We start from the raw sequence: 25,550 nt of genomic DNA, 5'->3' as shown, positions 1-25,550 counted from the left end.
GCTTACATTTTCCTGGCTTCACTGTTTTGCTCCTTCCTGGTCTGTTTCCCCCTTTTCTCTGTCAATCATCATTCCTTCAATGATCCAGACACAGCCCCATCACTTCCATGCCACATTTTGTAATTAATTCCTCTCTCCTCAGAACTCTCATAGCACTTAGTTGATATCAATTAACACTCATTTGGTACTGTCATATTAGTTTTCTTCTTTAAATGCATTTGAACATTAGACCTGAGGGTCAAGAAAGCTGGAGAGGAATCCAAGTTCTGGTGTTTCCTAGCCGTGAGCCCATAGACAAGAGGGATTATTTCTTTAAGCCTCAGTTTCTTAATTTGTAAAAAGTAGTGATGATAATTACACTATTTACTTCAAAAGATTTATGTGAGGACAATGCCCTAAAGAACTTTATAAATGTATTTAAATGCCATTATTAATAGTAGAAATTGTAAGCTTTTTGAGGGCAGTGTCTATATTGTATCCCTTAGTGTATCTCCATTCAGCAAGTGCTTAATAAATAGCTCTTGTTGTATTTAGGTTAAAGGAGGTGGAAAGACAAAGCCCTTACCTCTATCGATACAGCACGATTCCTGCTACTTGCACTATGAATTTCTTCAATGAACAGACTCTGCATGGTGGAACCATTGGTGGGAGGCTGTGGAGACTGGGGAGTTTGCACTGGCTGGACAGTGGTGGTTGATTCCTGCATGGTGCCTGGAGGGCTGGCTGGGTGATGGCCAGTCCCTGTAGGCAAGTTCTGTGTGTGGTTGACTAGTGCAGAAGAGTGCTGGGACTGGTGGATGACAACTGGGGAGCTTTGTGCATGGTGGACTGTCATGGTGGACAAGGGCACCACTTCTGACTTGATGGATGAAGCCTGAGATTCTCCATTCCCTCCAGTTGTGCTCTGGGGTGGGGAGCCATGGGCAGAGGTTGACTCCTCCTGGTTTTTCAGTATTTCTGCTGCTGTTGCTTTTTCCATGGCAACATATTGTGCTACTTGAGTGGCATCAGCACCTTTTAGAAGTCCATCAGTGACGTGTCTAAGAGAAATTGGACAGAGGAATATTAAATGTTTGCAGAAAGTATTTATAGGTTTTCCTACATTATTATTATAGCATCCTTTAGTAGCATATTTCCCCAAAGCCTGCCAGTATTATGTTTTAAGATCAAGGTACTCCAAAGCTTACAAAAATCAACTGACAATCACTTATGGAATGAGTGAATTAAAAAAGCGTTTATTAAATCACTCATTATTTATCACGTATCATATTGTGTCCCAAGAAGGGCACATTTATTTTGTGTTAAAACCTGTGTTAAGTGCTAAGAATACAATAGGACAAAAAAGCAAGACATTTCATGCTCTCAATGAGCTATAAATATGTACGTAGTAGACAGAAGGTAATCATAGGGGAGAAAGCTATTGCAGCAGAGGTTGGGGATGATAAGAGTGAACTCCCACAGAAGGTAGTGATTGAACTGCATCTTGAAGGATAGCAAGGGGAAGGTGAGGTAAGGAGAGACTACATGCCAGGCATGAGGGATAGCCAGTGCAAAGCCATAGAAAAAAGATCTAATAATCCAATGTGGACAGATAATAGTGTGCACGGATGCAAGTAAAATGTAGGAAGGAGGGCAGCTAGGTGGTTCGGTGAACTGAAATTCAGGTTTAGAGATGGGAGCTCCTGGGTCCCAATATGAGCTCAATCATTTCCTAGCTGTGTGACCCTAAGCAAGTCACTTAACCCAACCTGTATCACTCTTCTGCCAGGGAACCAATACATAGTATTGATTCTAAGATGGAAAGTAAGGGTTAAAAAAAGTGTAAGAAGACTGAGAACAAATAATTCATGACTGTTGCCCAAGTAAATTCTCTAATCCCACAACTCCATGGAAACAATCAAGACACTTTTTTCTTGGGAAGAGAAGTGGTTCCAGATGATTATCTTTTTGTGGCCCCTAGAGCCAGACTAGCATTTTAGTCTTATTGTTTGACAGAGGTGGCAAGAGGGTGGGGACATTACTTTACCACCACACACAGATTCTGTTATTCCTCTCATCATCTTCATTCAATTTTACTCCTAATTGACTGAAAAGCTGGGAATAGGGGAGACAGCAGCTGGTATAGGGCAAGTGGTTTTTAATCACACAGCTAAGTTTATATTATCATTGCTTAGTACTAGCTAAATAAAACAAATGTCTTCAAAACCCACTTTTCCACACTGTGTATTCCAAGGGGATGAGACATGAGATCAACACATGTAGAGTGTTCTCTTTTTTTATTTGATTTTAAAACTAATATATATATATATATATATATATGTATAGTTTAAAAACTAAAAATGTAATATAGTTATATTATGAATATATATTTGTGCATATACTTATATAATTATACATTACTTAATTATTTAATCATAAATTTGTTATTTAATTATATCAGTGAGATCAGTGATTATTATATGTATTATATATATAAAATTTTAAAACTAAATATATATATATATATAAAATACATATAAATCTGCCCAACTACCATAGCTTAGAGTTGATTTTGTGTTCTTTGATCTCACTTCTTTAGGATGGAGGTACTCCAGGACTATGTCCTTGGCCTTCCTGCCTTTTCTCTTTATATTCTCTGCTTTGGCGATCTTATCAGCTCTCAAGGGTTCAAATATCATCTCTATAGAGATGATTCCAAAATCCTATATACTGAGTTCCAAATCTTTCTCAACTTCCATTGTCAACTACTTTTGGGTGGATTCTTCCAAGATATTCCATTAACTTCTCACCAACATGTATAAGATGAAACACTTCTTGCTCCCCTCCAGCAATTCATTATCAGATTGCAAATCTTATTATTATTTTTTAAAGTGTCTTATCTCCCCTAAAAAATTATAAGCTTTTCCAGGGCAGTGACTCTATCTTATCCTTTACTATTTTTGGCATCTATCCCTTTCTCATTTGGTTATCAGTTGGTTTTTCCACTAAGTAGTGGCCTGACCCATTCTGGTTGTAACCTTCTTGTAGCCTCTGAGAGGTCAAGGACATCCTCCAGGCCACCATGAAGCTTCCTCCCCCAGGTATACAGTCCTACTCTCTATCTGGACCTCCAGAGCATTTGGTTTCTGCCTCTATTATAGACATACTATATTCTAGACCTGGCCCAAAATCTGGAGCCTAATTTCCCTGAAGTTTCTGGCACCACCTACTCTTAAGTCCCTGGTGAAAAATGAAAAGGTCAGAGCTTGCCACCATAAACAGTTTTCTGTGTTCTTAGTTACAAGTGAGCAGAGGAAAGAATGTCTAATCCTCAAGTGCACCACCAGTTGTGACACGCCATAAAATGTCATTTGTGAACACGTAATGAATTCGTGAAAGCAAACTGCTGTAAATGTCAAAGGCAGCCTCTCTTGTGCAGAGACTGAAGCCTGCATCTCAGGTGTGAACCAGAAATCAGTTCTGGGTGAATGTATTTGTTTTAGCCTACTTTCTTAGAGAGTACAGAATCAAGGCATCTCCTCATCTGGGGTCCTATGAATTTATAAGCAGGTTGTTTGCTGGATATCACCTGAGGCCGTTCTTGGGTATTTCTCTCTTTTCTCTGTATAATCTATAGGGATGTCCTTAGGCATTGATTTTTAAAAATAAATATTAATAATTAAAATAATGTAAGTGTTTTATGTATATATATTCCATAATGATTTCCAGAATGGTTGGACCAATTTATAGCTCTAATCACACTCCATCAATTCCATTTTTCTAAATCTTATAAAGTTCCCTTTTTCTTTTCTGCCACTATCTTCATGCAGATCCTTATTATCTTAAGGCATTGATTTTTGGTACTAGATTTGGGGAGGCCAGTTTACCTTCTTAGCATCGTTAATACATCGGTCATACTGCGGACCCTCTTGAGGAGGCTGTCCAGTTTGTGGGGCTCCTCTTTCAAAAACCTCACAGCCTCCACTTCGATTCGCAGAATAGCTCGCATCTTATTCTGCAAGGTTGGGAATTCTCCTGGGAGGCCAAAGACAAATGGATAATTCACGTTAACGAAGGCTGAAGAAAAGGAGGCAATGGAAAAGTTAGAAGGCAAAAGGCACTGCTCACACTTTGATGGTATAGGTTGGCCACAGACAAACATATTTATTTGCTTTTTTGGTAAGTATTTACTTAAAATGGGTATTTATTATGAAATTATTAAATATAAAATTATTAAACAAAAAAAACCTAAACAAAAATTAAATAGAGAAGTTGGTTGTAAGATGGCAAAGTTAGAGCTGGAAGGGGGTCTTGGAGGCCATCCTGTTGGCTCTCTTCATAGGATCATAGATATGAAGTTAGACAGGACATTTGATGGTCAACCCTTTCAACCACCTTCTCTTCCAGATGAGGAAACTGAGGGCCAGAGAGATAAAGGGCCTGACCTGGTTGAGGTCACATAGGTAGGATATGGCAAACCCAGATCTTCTAGCTCCAAATTCAGGGGTAAATATAATTCTGACTTGCCAGAATCAGGTCTTTCTTTGAAGAAGGAGGCTTACCTTTCAGGGTGGCTACAGCTTCTCCCACCTGTCGAAGGAGGAAAGCTCCATCTTCCACATCCTTTAGGGTAACTGCTCGGCCAGTAGAGGTGGAATCCTTCTTTAAATCTTCAACAAAATCTTCTAGCTCACTGCAGAAAACAAACAGAAGGATTAAAAGACTAAAAATAAAACCCTAAACTGAAACCTGAGTGATCTAAATCTCACATGGGAAGAAGAATATGGAAGTATTTGTCTCTTCTCTGGTCTTGCCTTAGCCCTGACCCTCATCCTTTGTGAATACTAGATTCAAAAGAAGAATGCTGGACTTGGAGCTAGGAAGACATGTGTTTAAGTTTCTGCCTCAAATAAAAGTAAAGTTAAATAAATTTCTGCCTCAGACACTTACTAGTTCTGTGCCTCTGGGCAAATCACTTAATTGCTGGATGCCTCAGTTTCTCTACTTGTAAAGTTAGGCAATAGATTCGTTGTTGTAAGGATCAAATGAGATGATATAAATAAAGGGCTTTACAGAGTAAAACATAATAAAATCATTATCATTGTTGTTGTTATTAATACTCTCATTCTAAACCCAAATGCAAACCCTTAAAACTGCAGATCTTTTTTTTCCCCTGATAGCTCTCTCTTTTTAAATGATATTATTGTTATCCTATCTTCCCACTCACTCTGACCTGGAAAATGGAGTCAACTTTGACTTTTTCTTCTCTCTATTCCTCACACCCAATTAGCTGCCAAATTTTGTTAGCTACTCCTCCAAAACCCTGTCTCATCCATTCCCATCCCAGTTCATTCTTCTTTAACAAATAATAATTGAATACATTTTACTTTAAGTTTCACAAAATACTTTAAATAGTTATCTCCTTTCATTGGCTCTGTGAGGGAGATACTAGAGACGTTATTATCTCTATTTTAGACATGAGGAAAGAGAAGCAAAGCGGGATTATTTGACCTGCCCATTGCAGTAATAAAGTAGAATTTGAACCAAGCTTTTCCTGGCTTCAGGTCTACCACTTTCCTCTTTACACCATGAAACCTCTCATTAATCCATTCTATCAAAAAAAACATAAGATCCTTAATATAGAGATGGATGAGACCTCAAAGGACTTCTAGTCCAAACTTCTCACTTTACAGATGGAGAAACTGAGGACCAGGAATGTATGTGATTCGCCCAAGATCACACAATAGCAAGGTATTAGAAATGAGATTTAAACTTTTATCCTCTGCCTCCTGATTTAATGTTTGTTTTTTTCTACCATCCCAGAGTACTTTCTTAAATACTAAAGTGCTTGAAAACACTGCTTTGTTCATGACATTTCTCTAATCAAAAATCTTTAATGATTCTTTTTTGGGTAATTTATTTATTTACCAATTACCTGTAGTAACAAATTTCCAAATAAGTTTTCCAAAGTTCTATGATTCAAACTGGCTCCCTTCCTCTCTTCCTCCCCCCACTCCTCTCAGGGTTGGCAAGCAATTCAATTTGGATAATATCTGTATTTCCTTGCAAAATATATTTCCATATTGATTCACTCTTTCTCAATGAACAGAGGTAGATCCATTAGCTTGGCATTCAAACTTTTCATAATCTGACCTCAACTTACTTTTGATTTTATTTCTTATCGTTGTCCTTTAGGTCTTAGCTGTGGGCTAAAAAAGTTCACTAATCCACAAATATGCCCCCAACTTTCCCATTCTTCCTGTTTGGGATGTCCTTCTTTTCCTCATCTCTTACTGCTAACATCTAGCTCACCTTTCAGGGACTTGCTCAAATGGCTCTCCTTCATCTTTTCATTTTTTAATCACAGTTTATGCCATAGTGGGCTAAATAAAAGCTACATTTCTCCCTCAAAATCTGACCTGTTTGAAAAAAAAAAACTGGATGATTTTAATGTATACCTATAAACTTTAGTCTTTCAAATACATCTTATTTTAGGGGTGGAATATAAGCTCGGGAATAGCATCTATTTAGATGAATATGGCTATTATTTATGCTTGTTTTATTTTTACTAGCTTGTGAATTCAATGAGGACAGGGAATTCCTTAGTCATTTTTGGATTCTCTCTGAGCTTAATGTATGTATATGTATATGTATATATATATATACATATATTTATAAATATATACACACATACACACATAGTATGATGTATTATATATGTAAAGTTATATATAATATTATATAATATAAAATTTAATATATAATACTAATATAATATATAAATATAATAACAAATATATAAATTAAATATACTATATATAGTGCTTAGTATAATGTACATGCTTAATAAATGTTTTATGAATGAATACAAACTCCGATACAAACTCTTTGAAATCTGTGAATCTGATTCCTTGTAAATCCACAGCCAAAGGGAAAAAACTTTGAAGACTGAATAACCACTAGATGGCAGCATGAGAACGGATAGTTTGCCATATTGGAAGCGAAATGAACTAGTAGTGAAAAGGCATCTTACTGCTCTTTCTTTTCTTGGTTTTAAGATATGGGGAATGGGCAGAGTCTGTATTAGTGTGGTATCCGCCATTTAACCCAATGATCTTCTATAGCAATTATTGCTTGTAGAGGGTACTGTCAGGAAAAGGCTCTCAAGAAGGAATGGGAACTGAAAGTGAAAAAAACAAGGAAAAAGAAAAGGAAATGAAAGGGTGAAGGGAAGGAGTGAAGAGAAGTGGGAAGGGAATTGGGGAAAGGGACCTGGGAAGGGAAAAATTCAAGGGGAGGGTCCTGGAAAGCAACAATTGCTTTACAGAAGCAAAGATTCCCATTTGTAGCATCCTGATGGACTCAATAATATGAGATTGGAAGGGGAAGTATTGAGTATTAGCAAAAGGTGGCACGTGGAGGTACTTGTTTCCCAAGTCTCTTGCCAGCATGGTGATAGAGGCAGGATCACACAGTGGGAGTTTCATATTTATTGATTCATCAAGATGATGACAGTTGCCAAATTGATCCATTTTTTAGGCTTGGCTCTGACTCTCAATGTGGACATTTTTTCTGAGTTTTAATTTCTGTAAGTGTAAAATGGTTATAATATTTGTTATTGTGAGAAAAGGGTTTGTAAACCTTAAGACACCATAGAAATGGTTGACATGGGACAGGGTCCATCATAGTGGTACTTTTCCTTTTTCCTTCAAATTTTTAAGAAGAGAACAAAATGTTCAATGGAGATTTCTTAGGAGACAGAACTTCTTCTAGACCAAAGTAAAAGATAATATTTTTGCTACCAAAGCATTTTTTAAATGAAGGATTTGTCCTATGGCTATATCAACAGTCCTGTTCTTCAAGGTGGGAGAAAAGATATGGGATACTTCATTTTTCTTTCTTTTTTTAAAAAAAGATTGCCCAATGCAACTAGAAACCCCTGAATTCAAGACATCTGCCAGGCTTAGCCTCCCTGGTAGCTGGGATTTCAGACATGTACCAACATACCCATGTGGCTATTTCTGAAGAACTATGTGGCAATTCCTCTTTCCTACCTTTCTGGAAGCTTCTTTCTTTGCCTCCTTTTCTCCTAACTATTCTATATTTATCTTCCTTCCAGGTCTAGGAGCCTTAACTTTACAAAAATTTTCCATCTCAGATTCAAATGTAATTGTATTGGTGGCACTGACCAGGATCTCAAAACTGGATGGCAGAGTGATGGCTCTAAATGCAGTGGTGTGTGAATTAACCTACAAATCCAGATGTCCTCCAATTTGCAATTAATTTTCAAAGGAGTTGTCATTTGACCCTTAGTCTGCCTCTGCCTGGAGCTCTGTTTTAATCACTTCTCTGCCACATGCCTCCTGGGTCTCATAACCTCTGCTCACTAAAGGCCAATAAACTTCACAGCTGGACTTTTTTCTTTCGTTGTTGTCATCAATGGATCATCTAGAAATGCAATGCAATTTTCTTGTGCCCCAAAGTGCCATTTTTAATATAGGATGGTACCAGTAACAAATAAGATATTAAAAGATTGTTGGAAAAAAACACTATGAACCCAGAAATGGAGTTTTTAAATGCCTTTGCCAATCAGCATTTGGCTGCTTAAGATAGTAATTATGGCAACCCAGCACACTGCTGAGTGACCGAGGATGCTAGGGCATTTTTATTGCTAGCTAATTATTATGAATTCCAGTTCTGAGATATTTAATAAGCAGTTTTCACCCTATCCCTCATCTCTTAGTGAGAAAGAACATGTCTTGGCATCATGTAAAAAGCACTGGACTTGAAATAAAAATCTTCCTTTCTTACTTCTACTATGAATTAGCTGTATGACCTTGGGCAATTTAATTTGTTGTCTGGCCTCAGTTTCTCCTTCTGTAGAAGGAGAGGGTTGAACTAGGAATATGACCTCTAAAGTCATTACTAATTTTGGTATTCCTTGATTCTTAGTTGTAAAATATTCATGGAGGTTTGAGATCCTCTAGCTTTAATAAGGCAGATAGGTGGGAAGGTTGACTTAGTCTTAGAGTCATGAAGATTTGAGTTTGAATTTGACTCAGATACTCCCTAACTAAGCCATCCTGGGCAATTCATAACCTCTCTGTCCCTCAAATCTCTCCTCACTATTATGGGGAAATGATAGGACTTATTTTTTACCTTTGCTGTTAGGATCAAATGAGTTAATATTATAAAATGTTTTGCAAATCTTAAAGCATTAACTAATTTCTAGGTATTACTATTTTTTACTATTATTTACTCCTCTACTAGGTTAGCATGGCATAGTTGTAGAAGAAAGATAAGAATTTAAATACTTACCCCCATAATATTTATTAGTTGTGTGACTATTGTAAAATCATTTCATTTCTTTGGGTCCCAATTTCCTCATGTGTATAATGAGAGGGTCAGATTAGATGACCTCATATGGCCATTCCAGCTCTGGATCTATGATCTGATGAGCCTACATCATTTTACCTTGGTTTCCTCATCTGTAAATTGAAGGAAGCTTGGAACAGATGGCTTCTGGCCCCACTTCCAGCTCTGAATCCATGATCCTGTAATTCTCCCTTAAAATGGTCATCGGCATTAATATCTGACCTCTCTAGCTCACAAAGTTATTGTGAGGAAAATACTCCATAAGATTTACAGATATGAGTCCTTGTTACTATTTCAGAGGCTAGTTGAGAGAGAGGGGGGTAGCAATAGAATTTAATTAATTAATAGTAAATTTCAGAGAGATTAAGTTTATGTAGAAACCAAGCTCTTGGCAGGAGTTCTGTTCCCAGGTATCTACAAGGTGTTGAGCAAATTATTTAACTTTGTGGGTCTTTTTGTTGTGCAGTTGTTTCAGTCATGTCTGATTCTTAATGATCCCTTTTGGGGTTTTCTTGGAATGAATTCTGGAGTGGTTTGCCATTTCTTTCTCCAGTTCATTTTACATAAGAGGAAACTGAAGCCAACAGGGTAAAGAGACTTGTTCAGGGTCACTGTGGCTATATCTGAACTCAGGGAGATGAGTCTTCTTGACTCTTGGTCTGGTACTCTATCCACTGTGCCATCTAGCTGCCCCCTTGGATCTCTTGCCTCATCTGTAAAAGGGTGGTTAAATCAGGAGATCTCCAACACATCTCTCATCTCTAAATTCCATGGGCAGCACTTAAGAAATGTTTATTGAATTGAATTGAACAATCTGACTAGTGAGAAGATGGAGCTTGACTAATCAATCAGCCAATTAGTAAATATATAAAGCATTTATAAAGTGCTTACTATGGGCCTTCTGGGTCTACAAAGTCAGATAAGCAAGATAGCTTTTACCCAAAAAGGCTGACATTTGAATGAGGATGGGAAGGAAAACCATTTATAAAGAAGGCTAGAAAGACGGGGGGAAGGAATAAAAACTAACAACAATTGTACAACCTAACCCACCCCTAACAACCAAACTTGGCCCTCCATAAACAGGTGAAGGTCTAGAGGTAAAAACTACAAACCCAAAAATTAGTAACAAAAAAAAAAAAAAAAAGACTATTTTCATTACTTAAATATGGACGCTAACCATAACCTATGGCAGGAAAAACCATTGTTGAATTTCAAACACAAAAATCTAATGACTAACCTATGCAAAAATCACTCACAAAAAAACCCAAACCATCACCCACTCTTTCATTGACTCCCCAGTACCATCCAACATTTCAGACGTTGGGCCACATGAGCTAGGAGAGAGTGGCCAGAAGGCAGAAGCCTAATTTCAGGCAGGATAAGTCAAGATAAGATGGTATTCAAGGAGTTCCATCAAAAAGCTTAGAACTGTCCTCAGGATGCTACCAGGCTTCGAAGTGATCTCATAGGTCTAAGGCATTCTGGTAATTTCTTCTTTGTTCCATTTATGAGCATTGACTGAGTTACTATTCTTCTGACATCGTGTTGGGTACTAAGGTATACAAAGATAAAAGTAAATCCAATCCCTACCCTCAAGTAGCTTCTGTTCTATTGAAAGGAAACAACTCATAAGTAGAAAATTAAATATAAGATAGACCCAAAATAATTTCGAGGACTTCCTAGCACAACTACTGGGTATGCGTGATATTGTCATTGACTTCCTCTAAGAAGTGGGACTTGAGGTCAACTTTGAAGAAAGCTGGGGATTCTATAAAGTACAGACAAAGTGGGAGCTCATTCCAGGGACAGGTTATAGCTTATTCGAAGGTAAAGAGGCAGCATCTCATGTATTGGAATAACAGCAAGCAAGCCAGTTTGGCCATAAAGTAGAGTGCATGAAGGAGAATAATATTCAATGACTCGGGACAGTTGGACTGGAGTGAGACTTTGAATGGAAATTTCCAAAGGCAAACAGAGGAGGTTTCATTTTATCAAGAGGGAGTCACTGGAGTTTCTTGAACAGGAGAACTATATGTTAGACCTGGCTTTAGGAACACCAGGTTTTCAGCTCTGTGGGGTATGGATCAGAGGGAAGATCAACCAGAGGCAGGAGAATCGGTGAGGCAGTTATTGCATTGGCGAGAGGTGATGAGGACTTGAATTACGGCAGTGCTCATGTGAGTGGAGAGAAGGGGATGGACGGAGGATATATCTATTAGCCAAACTTTAGGGAAGGAAGAAGAAATCTTTTTTTATAAGAATTTTTTTCTCAAGAAGCAGCACTATGACCTCTCTAAGTTGACTCCCTTGTAGGTGAGGTATTGGGAAGTTTAGTCTATGGTGTCTCAGGCATTTTTCTTCACCATCGCCTCTTCTTGATTTCACTTTCCCCCTTGCATATATTTGAAAAGAAATTTCTTAATGATTTTTTTAAAAATAGGGACAACTTGGGGGCAGCTGGGTAGCTCAGTGGATTGAGAGCCAGGCCTAGAGACGGGAGGTCCTAGGTTCAAATCTGGCCTCAGACACTTCCCAGCTGTGTGGCCCTGGGCAAGTCACTTGACCCCCATTGCCAACCCTTACCAATCTTCCACCTATAAGTCAATACACAGAAGTTAAGGGTTTAAAAAAAAATAGGGACAACTAGATAGCTCAGTGGATTGAGAGCCAGTGCAATAGATAGAAGGTCCAGGGTTCAAATAGGACCTCAGATACTTCCTAGCTGTGTGACCTTGACCATCTCACTTATCCCTCATTGCCTAGCTTTTACTATGCTTCTGCCTTAGAATTGATACTTGATATCAATTCTAAGACAGAAGGTAAGGGTTTAAAAATAAATAAAAATATGAAACATAGTTTTATGCTTGTCTTTTGTTTTCCTTTTCATTGCTACAGGATTGAGTGTTCCACTGTGTAAGAGTAACCACCAAGGTACATCTAAGCAAAGGGAAGCCAAGGGAGCCATCCTATCTGATGATGCATACCCTGTTTCCATATATGGAGTCCCATCTCTCTACAGAGGAAAGATGTCTGGGAGTCATCTTTAAATAATCCGGTGCCATGGAGGAATAAGCAAAATCATTTCTGTACATTTCTGAATTTTGAAGTTATTTTTTAGTCAAATATACAAAGTAGTTTGGAAAAAATTTCTTTTCTGATAAAATTTCTCTTTGAAGCATATCCCATTTGTTGCAATGATGAACTGATGAGCAGAGTTGTAATGAGAATGGGGGTGACTACGACTTTCCCCCAGGCCACTGAAATTTAACAGACACAATTTAATCATACTTCCTTTTCAGTGGTCTAGAAGTCACTACATCAATCCCCTCAATCACTACACTGAATTTGTCATAATCACTTACTGAAATATTTTTACATCATTAATTCCAAATTTGATTTACTGTTTCACAGTTTGCCATGGATGACAAGTTATGGATCTGATCTCAAAGCCTCACTCTGAAGAGTTTGAATTCTTAAAAAAAAAACAAACAACAAAATAAAAACAACAACCACTCAAAAACTTGTTTAAAACATGGAGAATCCTTACTACCTGTTTACAAAGGCACACAAATACTTATATCAATTTTAGGGGCTATATAATTTTATTTAGGGCCTATATAATTCAGTGCCATTCTATGAAAACTTAGATGAATAATTTTAATTCATTAAAAAGAATTCCAATTTTCAACATCTCTTTGGTATGTCCCTTGGAGGAAAATTCTCATTTTATCCAAATAGGTTAGGCTGGTACCAAAGGAAATTTGAAATATCAATCAAATAAAGACTAGGTGATAAGAGTCTAGTCTATAGATCACAGAGAATAGTGGCTATGAGAACCATTTGAAAGCATTTCTCTTAAAATCCCAAATTATGGGAGTTATACTCCCCAGGAAATGGCAGAGTTACAGCCTGTATAAGCCTGGAAGCACCCAGAAAAATGACTCTTCATTATAGCAGAAGGTGTAATAGTTCTGTGATAAATGGCCTTGTATAGCCTCCCATACATTAATATAAAAGATGTATTTCTTCTAGTGACTAGGCATAATAAACCAGTGCTAAATTTCAATGGTGTGACCTGAGAGATGTTTTCAATGAAAACTACTAATAAAACTCTTAGCATTCAAAGGCTCACTTTTCCTCGATGATGATCAGACATTGTTTAAATTGTTTTCTCCTGCCTGGGGATTTTAATATGAAAATCTGTTTAATACAATCTTACTGAGACCTGGTCTTTATTTACATTAATTATTAACATCACATTTATCACACATACAGCTTTACTATTTGCTCCTTTTAATTGAGCACCCAGTTGAATTCTGCTAAAGTTGCTGCCAATGGAAAGAGCTTTTAAAAGGACCCGGGATGCTGACTACCACATTGTACCAAATCCTGGAAACATTTTTCCATCAAATCAGTTTCTATCAAATCTGCCCTGGCCCATAATTACTTCTATTTTTCCTTCTTCTGCCTTGGAACCGGTACACAGTATTGATTCTAAGACGGAAGGTAAGGGGTTAAAAAAAATAAAAGGCTAGCTCTTTACTCCAGTCCAATGCCCCTCCGCCAACACTCACCATAACTTCTTGACTATTTTTTCCTCTTCGTGAAGGTACTTCTGCCTCTCCTGCTCCACCAGGTGGCGCTGCCGCTGCACGGGATCCTCCAGCCTCTTCAGGGTTTCAATCACTTTGCCATTGATTTCCTGCTCAGCCTTCTTCATCATTGCCCTCAGCAACTCCTGATTCTGCAGCTGTTGCACAAAAGAAATCAAGTTCAATTTTCCCTGCCTGGCGAAAGGCTCTGGCAACTGAAAGCTCTGCCAGGGCTCAGGAGTGGGCTTAGACCCGCGTGCCTGCAGCTGCTGAGGTAGCATCTGGGGCTGATGGAGACCAAACTCAGGGGCAGCCGGTTAGCACCGATGCCCTTTTTCAACACACACACACACACACACACACACACACACACACACACACACAGTATAAACACATATCTACTTTTCCCCAAAGATATTTCATTTTAGGGTGCAGCAATAAATAAATCTACGTGTCCACTTGCATAGATATCCAAGCAAATGTTTTATATACATCTTCATGCATGTTTAACCAATATGGGATTTCATTTACAGAAGGGGGAAGAGGAGGTTAGGGAAGGAGGAGAAGGATGCCGCCTGGGGTCCCTGCCATCTTGCAGATGAGTTTCAGAAGGAAACTGACCAACAGAATTCTCTGCTTCCCTGCTCTGGGTCTAGCTTTCACCTTCCCTACGTAGAGCATCACCTCCAATGTATAGAAAACGTCTCCAATCACCACTATGGAGAGCTCCGACCCTCAGACTAGGGAGAAGGTCTTTTTCGCTTTCACTTTGGGGGCGCAGCCAGCCCAGCTCCCGGCATCCACTCACTGATATGTGAAACACAGCACCTAACGATTATCATTGTAGTCATCCTTTGGTGGTAAAAGGGCTCCGAGTCTGCTTGTGAGTATCCTCACAAGGATATCCTCACACAGGCTACTCTACTCATACACAGCTCTGTCCATACAGTTCTCCTCTGTCTTTGACACCCTTTGCCTCCCATCAAGACAGCTGCTGAGACCTTCTTCTGCTTAGAGTTTGCCAAGACTTGTGGATTTTATTGTCACTACACCAATCTGTCTCCATTCTCTCTCGACTCACGCCAGTTATCCCCTTTAGTTCAGGCCATCAGCACTTCTCCCCTGAATTACTGCAACAGTTTCCAAACTGCATTCCAACTCTGGACGTCTCCTTCCCCCCTTTCCCAAGCCATCTCCCACACAGTTGCTGCTAAAGTTTAAACCTGGGACTATCTTTCCCCATTGCTCCAACACCGTCCTTTGCTCCCTATTGCCTCTGGAATGAAATACAATCTCCCCTGTTTGGCATTTAGAACTTTCTCCCATCAGGCTCCAGTCTACTTTTCTGTTCCCAATTACATATAATTCCTCTTGATATACTCTGGTCTTTTTATGGGTTTTTTCCCCTCAGACAAGACACCATCTCCATTCTACAAGCCAAGAATGCCCTCTTTTCCTTCCTTCCTCTGTCAGAATCCTAATTTCCTTCACAGCTCAGCTCGAGTACTGTCTCTTACAAGAGAAACTTTCCCAATCCCTCAAGTATTAGTGCTTTAACCTCTAAATTGCTTTCTATATGCTTTGTGTAAGTACTGTCTCTTACAGGAGACTTTTCCTGATACTTCAGGTATTAGTGCTTTAACTCCTAAATTACCTTCTATATGTTTTGTATATACTGATATGCTGTTTCTCTGATAGAATATCTTAAAAAAAAACAACTTTGTTTTCCATTAGTTTAAACTTGACACAAACAGCCATGAATATTTCTATCCAAAGAATATGATAGTAGGATTACATTTGAAACTGGAAATCTCTATCACACACAACTTTTAAAAGCACGTAATAAAATAATTTCATTGCTGTCCTGCTCGCCTGAGTTTCTCTCTGGACTTCCTTTATCTTCTTTGGACATTTTATTTTATTTTTTTATTCAGCTACTTGTTCCCCTCCCCACACTATGAAAGGCATCATCTGGCAAAAATATATACATCATGTCTTTTGTATTTCCATTTCTCGGTTAATTCTCTGGAGGTGAACATTCACAAGTTATTCTTCAAATATTAAATCTGTAGTTGAATAAACAGTTCCCTTGGTTCTACTCATTCCACTCTTCATCATCTCATGTAGTTCTTTCCAAGTTTAAAAAAATTAATCGGCTCATTGTTTCTTACGGTGCAGCAGTATTCCATCACAAACATGTACCAGAATTTGTTTAGCTATTTTCCAATTGACGGACATCCCCTCACTGTCCAGTTCTTTGCCACCACAAAGAGAGCTTCTATAAATGTTTTGGAACACATTTTTCCTTTTTCCCTGATCTCCTCGGTAAATAGACCCAGAAACTAGGTCTAGAACATAGGCTTCTTAAGGCAGAAATGGTTTCACTTTTTATCTTTGTATTCCCAGAATTTAGTACAATGACTTGTATGTGGAAAGCTCTCTATAATGGCATACCATTGGTTGACTGGTTAGCCCCCTTTGAATAGAGACATTATCCATAAAGCTTGAAACCAACAGCATTCCATTTCCAGGACAAGTTTAGGATGTCCCTGGCCACTTGCATATAATTCCCTGCTTTGTAGATGTGTCCATACATTGTGTATTTGTCAGGTGCCTTATGATTTTTGACAGCTCATCCATCAAGTGAATTCATTTACTCTGCCTCCAACACAATCATTACAGACTACCTGTCAAATGTTCCCCTGAAATTTCAATTAACTATTATTGTCTAACTTGCTTCCTGGCCTAACTACTATTTGGCGTTCCATATCACGGCTCTCATATTTCATCTTAGAGCTAGTGATAGAGAGAGATTTGTCAACTGTCCACTGTGTAAATGAAGGTGTGGGACATCCCTAATGGTGGATAATCCAGAAATCACTTGAATTTGGTCTTGGAATACAGATACTCTGATTTAGGTTAGATTCATACATAGCAGTTCTTGTCCTTATATGCTTTCCTCCATTATCCCTGGCTCTTGGTCCTTGTTGATGGTGATTGGTAAGCTTAGTGGTGGGAGAGAAACAAAAGAAGGTCCCCAATATTCGCTTGTGATATGTCAAGAGTTCTCTAGTCATAGATTTAGAGTTTGATGGAACTTTAGAGGTCATCTAGTCCAACCACCCCATTTTGCAGAGAGGGAAACTGATGAGCGGGGGGGTGTGGGGTGTGTGTGAAGTGATTTGCCCAACCTCACCAAGCAACAGAAGTAGAATTTGAAATCCACTTCTAATCCTGTACCCATCTCATTGTGCCCCAACAACTATATTGTATATTTCAGAAACATGCCCTATAGCCTAGGACCGGAAGCTTATCTAGCTTTTCAATCTCATCTTTCCACAGGAGAAAGTGGCAGTGTAAAGGAAGCGGGCTCTGAGGACTGGGATCAGATCCTGCCTTTGACATTCAGTGTCTGTATAGCTTTTGACAAGTCTTTTAATTTCCCTGGGTCCAACTTTCCTCAACCTTATTGAATTAGACAGTTTCTGAGGTCCCTTCAAATTTGAAATATATGCTCCTATAAGTCTATGAAGGTTTGGCAAAGTTCATAAAAATAGTCAGCTTTTATATAATTTTTACAAACACATACATGCACACACCAGAGAAATTTATACATTATCTCTATCTCTCTATTCATCTGACCATCCACCCCTTTCTCTCTCTCTCTCTCTCTCTCTCCACCCACCCATTCATCCATCTGTCCATCTGTCCCTCTATCTGTCTTTTTAGATTTGCAAAGCACTTTACAAATATCTCCTTTGATCTTCAAAACAATCATAAAGGGTTTCATCTAATTCTCATTTTATAGTGAGGAAACCAAGGAAGACAGAAGTTAAGAGACTTGTCCAAGGTCACACAGAGAACACAGGTGCTAAGTGTCTGAGGTGAGATTCAAACTCAGGTCTTTCTGACTCTAAGAGTCACCCCCTAATACACTGGGCTACCGAGAGAGAAGGTGAAGGGGGATTTCTGTCTTCTACACTAGATACGGGACTGGTTCATATTAGTTTGGCGAAATACGGGGGAAGAACATACAGGGCCCAGACAAAGGAGGCAATAGTGTGGGTATACTGTCTGGAAATTGTTGCTGGAGTATCAATTAAGTAGACCTTGGTAGTAAGGATTTCGTAAGAGCCCTTTGAAAAGGATATGAATCATATTGGTGAGAGCTGTCAAAGCATCCAAAGATGTTGTCAAAAATCACTGTTTCCTAGCAATATTCTTAAACTTAATTCATTTCAATATGCTTATAGACTGGACCTTGTTGGAATTTGGGCTTATTCTTTCTTCTAGGCAGTTCCTTCTTGGGAAGCTGGAACTGACTAGCTTGGATTGGACCAGAAGGGACCTTCTTTCTTACAGATCTTGTTTTTTCTTTACCCAGGCTGATTCCCTTGTCTCCTTACACAGAGCTCCTCTATTCATTCATTCTGGCTTCTTGGCTGTTCCACAAACAAGATGTTCCATCTTGGCTCCAGGCATTTTCTCTGGCTGTCCTTTATCCTAGAATGCTCTCCCTCCACCACTTTAATGACCTCTCTAATGCCCTTTATGTTCCATCTAAAATTCCACCTCCTGCAAGAAGCCTCCCCCAACCTCTCTTAATTCTAGTGTCTTCCCTCTTAATTATCTCTCATTTATCCTGTGTATAACTTCCTTTGTGTATATGGTCACATATGGTGCCATTAGACTGTAAGCTCTTTGAAGGCAGGCACTGTCTTTGGTCACTTGCTGTAGCCTCAGAACTTGGCACAAAGATGTTTAATAAATGTTTATTAACTGATTGGCTCCATGAATCAAGTCGTGCTGATGGCAGGATTTGAATTACAACCCTGTGAAACAGGGGCTACTATTATCTCTTTTTACAGAAAGGGAAACTGAGGGATAGAGGTTGCTTAAGTGACTTCCCAAGGGTCACAAAGACTACTCTGTGTCAGGTACTGACAGTAAAAATGCAAAGAGAAAAAGAGTTCGCCTCCAGGAACTTCATTTTACAAAAGATGTGTCTTTATGTAAATTGAGTTATATGTGTTTCTAATCCTATTAGTTTTTTTTAATTGCTGAAGCTGATTTCTTTTTCTTTTGGGAGATTCCTGAAACTAACTTGAATGACCTATGTATGTGTACAGGTAGGTATTCTATTTCATCTTTAGAGATAAGGCAACTGAGGCACAAGAGACTTGCTCAGTCATGTAGTTAACAATTATCTGCAGTAGCCTTTCTGCCCCCAAGGCCTGCACACTATCCACAGATTCAGCTAGCTGCCTATAATTTGATTTCTCTACAAGATACCTTCTAAGGTCCCTTCCAATGGGCAGCTGGGTGGTGTAGTGGAGAGAGGGCTGGGTCATCTTTCTGAGTTCAAATGCAGCCTACAACACTTACTAGCTGGGTGACTAGCATGGTTAATCCCATTTGCCTCAGTTTCCTCATCTGTAAAATGAAGTAGAGAAGGATATAGCAAACCACTCCAGTATCTATGCCAAGAAAATCCCACATGAGATCATGAAGAGTCAGGCATGACTGAAAAACAACTGTACGACAACAACAAAAAGTTATCTAACCATTCTGAGATTAAGTTTTCTAACTGGTAAAATGAGCAGTTTTGGCCACTTACTCCCAATAAAACCTGGGGCAATGTGATTATTTTTAACAAACATTTCTTAAGTGTTTACTATGGAGCAAGGTGCCTTGGGGGTATTAAGTAAAATGAAAATATGCTCAGCCCTAAAGGGGAGGCTGGATTTGAAATAAAGAGAATTTGGGTTCCAATCTGTTCTGCTACCTGGGCATCACTCAACATCTCTTGACCTTGGTTTTCTCATCTGTAAAATAGAGGATTCGATCTCTGAGGTTTGTTCCAGCTCTAACACTATTATCTTACTCTACTGGGGTGGGGGAATAAGACTACATGATTAGCAGATGAATCAATACCATATAACTTGGAGGAGAGAATTCTAATAACTTGCTGAATATCAGGAAAGGTTTCCTATAGGCAGAACCTTGAAAGGAGAGAATAATTCTAAAAGATGCAGGTGAGGAGAGCCTGCAATCCAGGCATGCAGGAAGGCGAATACAAAGGTCTGGAAGCTGGCCCTCCTCCTTAAAATGGGGGGAAGAAGAAAAGGTTGGATTAGATGGCCTCTGAGATCCTCGACTCCTCTAAAACCTCGACCCTTTTTAAATAGATCTTACTGCTGGAATAGGAAAAGGGACTCATTTCTCTTCTCCCTGAAATCCCTTCAATTTATTCCTACCCTTTCCTTATTTAAATGTTTGTATCCGAAGGATAAATGTGTCCACATTTAGCCTTTTTCTTCTCCAGAGAGCTAGGTGGTATGGTAGACCACCCAGTAGCTCTGAGAAAAGCATGTCCCATTGATTCAGTTCAGGACCCTTGCCCCGCAGTTGTCCTAGGACTGAATGCCATTTGTGGCTTCATAGAGGGCTGGACTGAAACAGGAAAATTTCCAAAGGAAACCCTAAGGGGCAGCTAGGTGGTACAGTGGATAAAGTAGAGGACCTGGGTTCAAATCTGATCTCAGACACTTCTTACCTATGTGACCCTGCGGAAGCCACTTCTCTCTGACTGCCTAGCTCTTGTTGCCCCTCTGTTTTAGAAAAGATGCTAAGATGGAAGCAAAGGATAAAAAAAAGAAAAGAAAAGAAACCCTGGGCAGTACAGGCAATGGTATGTTTGCTTATTACTCTTTGTAGGGTGTACATTTTCAGTTCTATCATCTGGGAAGGTGGAGGGGGGGGTCAGGAGAGACACACTGAGACTCATTCCTAAGACGTTATCTCCTAAAAAGCCCCCAAAGTAACTTGGCAACCCCAGGTTGCTATCATTCCAAACTCAAGGGCTCCATGTTGAGTCTGTGTTTCTTTTTCATTCTGCTATCTTACATCCTCCCTCTCTCAGGCAGAGATAGTGAGTTTCTGCAAAGTCTCAATAATTGGAACAACGTGTGCCCAATCATCCCCCTTTTTATCAGGAGACAGAGGACTGGGGAGGGCGCGGGTTCGCAGGTTCATTCTTTCCTGGGTCCTATCTCGTTTGGCTTTCCAAAGGCAGGCTGGAGTCTCCTCTCTTTGGAATGCTTCTCTCCCCCCTTCAGGCTAGGGGCGAAATGCAGACAAGTGGCTGGTTCTCAGTGCCTGAGGAGGCGCCATGTCTATCTGGTATTTTGGAGAAAGCTCATGCCTCAGAGCAGCCTGGCTGCATTAATCTACAGGGTGAAGAAGGGAGAAAGAGAGGAAGCTGGAGGTAGAGAGAGACATGGCGTATGGCAAGAACACTGGACTGGTTAGAGTCAAAAGGACCTGGGTTCAAATACTAGGTGTGGCAATGACAACCTGGGGGAACCAACATGGCTCTCTATATTCAGTCTTCTCTATAATAGAAGGTAGAGCTGCAACTAAGATAGGGCAACATGACCTTTGTTCCAGGAAACTGAATTTAGATGTTGACAACCCTCCCAGCCTGTAAACAAGGCAGAAACAAGAAGAGCTTAGCACCTCCTTAGCAGGTATGAGAAAGGGACAAAGACAACAAGGTCCTTCCTCCCCATCAGCTGCCCCACACCCTAGATGACTGCTATTCTTGACCAGTCCCCAAGTCCAACTCCACCTAAGAACAAATTCAGAGAAGCTCCCCTAGTTATAGTTGTTTATTTTGTTTGAAATTTAAAACTGAGGGCAGGCTGGGTGGCTCAGTGGATTAAAAGCCAGGCTCAGAGGCAAGAGGTCCTGGGTTCAAATCTGGCCTCAGACATTTCCTAGCTGTGTGACCCTGGGCAAGTCATTTGACCCCCATTGCCTAGCCCCTTACCACTCTTCTGCCAGACAGAAGGTAAGAGTTTATTTAAAAAAAAAAAGAAGAAGAAGAAATTTAAAACAAACCCTTAATCTGTCACAGTAGCAATTCTAAGATTCCAGAGCAGAGCAGAAAGGGATAAGCAATTGGAGTTAAGTGACTTGCCCGAGGTTATGCAACTAAGAAGTATCTGAGGACAGATTTGAACCCATGTTGACTCCTGACTGCTATCTAGTTGCCATTCTAGTTATATAGTACAGCATTTAACCTAAGAGTGGGAGTAAGGTGGGAGAGTGGGGAAAAAATGTCCCTTTGGGGATTGGAACTGGACTTGAGATTTATTTCACTGATACAAAGACTGATTCCCAGATGAGGAACCTTGTCCCACTAATTCAAGCTATAATTTTAGAACAGAGATTCTTAACCTTTTTTTTTTGTGTCCTGAACCCTTCTGCCAGTCTGATGAAGTCTAAGGACTCTTCAGAATAATGCATAAAGCATAAAGGAAACACATTATGATGAGAAACAATTGTTAAAATTAAAATTTAGGGCTTTAGATGAAGAACTTTTAACTTAAGAGTTGTCGAGAACACTGAGAGATCAAGTGACTTGCCCAGGGTCAAACAATCAGTAAGAATCAGGTGAAAATTGAACTCAGGTCCTTTGCTCTGAGGTTAAATGCTTTATTTACTATATAATAGTGACAAATTCTGACAAAAATTCATACAAAAATCAATCATGGAAATGAATGATTTGTGACTAAACATCTGATGCCTCATCATACCATATAGAGGTAGCTGGATGGTACAGTGGCTATAGAGAGAGGGAGTTGGAGTCAGGAAGATGCAAGTTCAATTCCTGCCTCAGATATTCATTGAGTGACCCAGGGCAAATCGAGTAACCCTCTTTGCCTCAATTTCCCCATCTCTGAAATGAGGCTAAGAATAGCACAAAATAAAACAAAATGGGCACAAGAACAGTATCCACCTTACAGGGCTGATGTGAGGACCAACTGAAATAACCTTTGGAAGGTGCTCTGTAAACCTTGGAGTCCAAGAAAAATGGTAGCTCTTAATGGTTAGTGTTCTATCTACTATGTGGATTCCATGTCTAATAAATGCTTTTTAAGACAGCCTCTTACTGAAAAGAAAAATCTGGACCTGTTACTGCCTCATGGTACCAGTTAATTGTGGAAATAGTCATTGATATTTAATTTTCGTGAAGACGGGAAGCCTACACATCTAACATTTTATTGTATGGAATACATTAAAGTGAGGGCAGCCAGGTGGCACAGGGAATAGACTACTCAAGAAGACTTGGGTTCAAATCTGACCTCAGACATTTACTAGCTGAGTGACTCTGGGCAAGTCACTTAATCCTGTTTGCTTTAGTTTCCTCATCTGTAATGATCTGGAGAAGGAAATGGCAAACGGCTCTAGTATCTTCGCCAAGAACAACCCAAATGAGGTCCCAAAGTCAGACGTGACTAAAACAATTCAATGACATACGTTATTGTTACAACCTGAACAAAACTGTTACAAACGCTGTCTTACTGTTTTAATACGAGATGAGGAGGCTGGAGTCCAGGTCTTGAACTAATTCTCTGTGTGTCTTTGCCCCCAGACAAATGCTTCGTTTGCTAATGTTCCTCTTTTGGGGGATGGTAGGATCAATGAGGAATGGCCTTTGCTTGGAGTATGAACACCCCAGCCTCAGGAAGGAGCTTTTCAGCCTCAGGTTATGAAGATGGGCAACTAGGCATCACTGGAACCCAGTTCTTTTTTTCTTTTTTTTTAAACCTCTTCCCTTCTGTCTTAGAATCAATAGTGTGTCTTGGTTCCGAGGCAGAAGAGCAGTAAGGACTAGGCAATGGGGATGTTAAGTAATTTGCCCAGAGTCACACAGCTAGGAAGTGCCTGAAGCCCCAGGACCTTGCATCTTCAGGTGTGGCTCTCTATCCACTGAGCCACCCAGCTGCCCCTGGAGCCAGATTCTGATAGCCTGCCTCTCCAGGCTACCTCTTTCTTCCCTGACCCACCTAACCTGTCCCTTTCTCTCCTAATCCATCCTCTCCCCTCCCCTCTCCAACATCTGCATTGGGCTTCTATTGCTGAGAATAATCCATCAATTCTGGAAACGAAACGCTCATCTACAAATAGGATATGCTCTGTGAGCCTGGGATTTTCCTATGATTTAATTATCTAATTACTGTAGTCCGTTGCCAAGCACAGAGGATTTCATGCAGTTTCACCATTTTATAACATAGTTCAGAGTGTATTTGAATTTCTAATTCCATTTTGTACTTTCAGGGTTATTTTAGTGAGCCCCCATATACCACTAACGACAGCCACATCATTGAATTTCCACGAGCTTTTGGGTGGCTCTCATTTCCTGGCATATTATATACTTACTGAAGGAGAATTGGTGCTGAGGTAGCTTAATTATTTTAAACTATTTTTGTCTTAAGTAGGCTGCACAAGAGGAAAGGACAGAAGTCCCAGGGAGAAGTAAATTGAACAGATTATAAGTCCAGACATCAGGAAGGAGGGCAAAGGAGGAGGCTGGGGTTATAAGAGCTCTGAAATAAACTATCTCTTTTTCCCCTCTGCCTGGCCCAGAAACAAAAATGATTTTCAAAGTCGCCGCACAAATGAACTGCTGAATCTAATTTCATATTTTGTTAATTGGTTATTAAATCTGGAAACTTAGTAAAAGCTAGGAAGAGATGACAGCTTTGAAGAGTGGAAAAGGTACTCGCTTTAGGGTCAGAAGACAGTTTTGCAGGCTGATTCCCCTTTTGCTAGCCACATGTGACACTGAATTAGCCCCCTGTGATCTTCGGGCCTCGGTTTTCTTATCTGTAAAGTAGGAACATTGCATATTTGCCCTACCAGCTTCAGAAGTGTTCAAGTCCTTGGTAATAGTTATGAGGACTTTTTCCAGATCCAGAGAAGCTAAGGAAGCTGAAAGCAGGAGGCTAGACAATGCATCATGGCTGACAAGAGGATTAAATGAAATGATGTATGCTAAGCATCAAATAAGTGCAATTTTATTTGGTTTTGCTGCTCCTCAAAATGAATAAAATAAGTTACATAGTTAATATGGTTGCCTTGATATTAAATCCAATCTTTAGGTGCCCTATTTCAACAATCGACAAGCATATATTATTCACCTGTGATGTGTCAGGTACTGTGCTAAGAGCTAAGATACAGAAGTACAAGATCCTGTCCTCAAGGAGTTTTTATTCCATTGAAGGAGAAAATATGGACACTTATAAAAGCATATTCAGAATAAAAATGAATATGAGGCATTTCAAAAAAAGATTTGCAACCCACCAAGACATGCATTCATAGTTATGAAGAGACAGGTTCTTTGGTGCAAAAGGAATTAGAAATAATTTGCTGCCCCAATAGAATCAAGGCCTCGCCATTTAAATCAATTTCTCATAAGAATCATACTATTTCAGCTCTTATCTATTTGAGCAAGAGCTGCCACTGAGACCAGCAGATGCTGGTGCCAGTCAAACATCACCTACACAAAGCCTTTCCTGATGCCCTTAGCTGTTAATGCCTTCCCATAAAAATTATCTTGTATTACTTACATCTGTCTGTCAATTCTATTTGTCTGCCTATCTATCCATCTCACTGTCAGTCTATTCCAGTCTGCCTGTTTGTTTCTCTGTTCATTCTCTCTATCTCTCCCTCCCTATCTTTCTTTTCTTTTCTTTTCTTTTCTTTTCTTTTCTTTTCTTTTCTTTTCTTTTCTTTTCTTTTCTTTTCTTTTCTTTT

General features: G+C 39.5%; 1 protein-coding gene across 1 annotated transcript in view; it reads right to left on the bottom strand.

Annotated features, from left to right (window-relative positions):
* The window catches only part of KIAA1217 (KIAA1217 ortholog), a 415,980-nt gene that overhangs the window by 19,657 nt on the left and 370,773 nt on the right, over positions 1-25,550 (bottom strand). Inside the window, exons 10-13 of the mRNA XM_044678100.1 lie at positions 13,929-14,104; positions 4,542-4,672; positions 3,867-4,014; positions 566-1,040 (exon numbers count right to left, since the gene is read on the bottom strand). Coding sequence (XP_044534035.1) covers positions 566-1,040; positions 3,867-4,014; positions 4,542-4,672; positions 13,929-14,104 — 930 coding nt within the window. The remainder of the gene's footprint in view (positions 1-565; positions 1,041-3,866; positions 4,015-4,541; positions 4,673-13,928; positions 14,105-25,550) is intronic.

Source organism: Gracilinanus agilis, chromosome 5 (genome assembly GCF_016433145.1).
Source record: "Gracilinanus agilis isolate LMUSP501 chromosome 5, AgileGrace, whole genome shotgun sequence".
Taxonomy (NCBI): Eukaryota; Metazoa; Chordata; class Mammalia; order Didelphimorphia; family Didelphidae; genus Gracilinanus; species Gracilinanus agilis.
The sequence above is the reverse complement of the archived record's forward strand: the minus strand, read 5'-3'. Positions and strand labels throughout refer to the sequence as shown.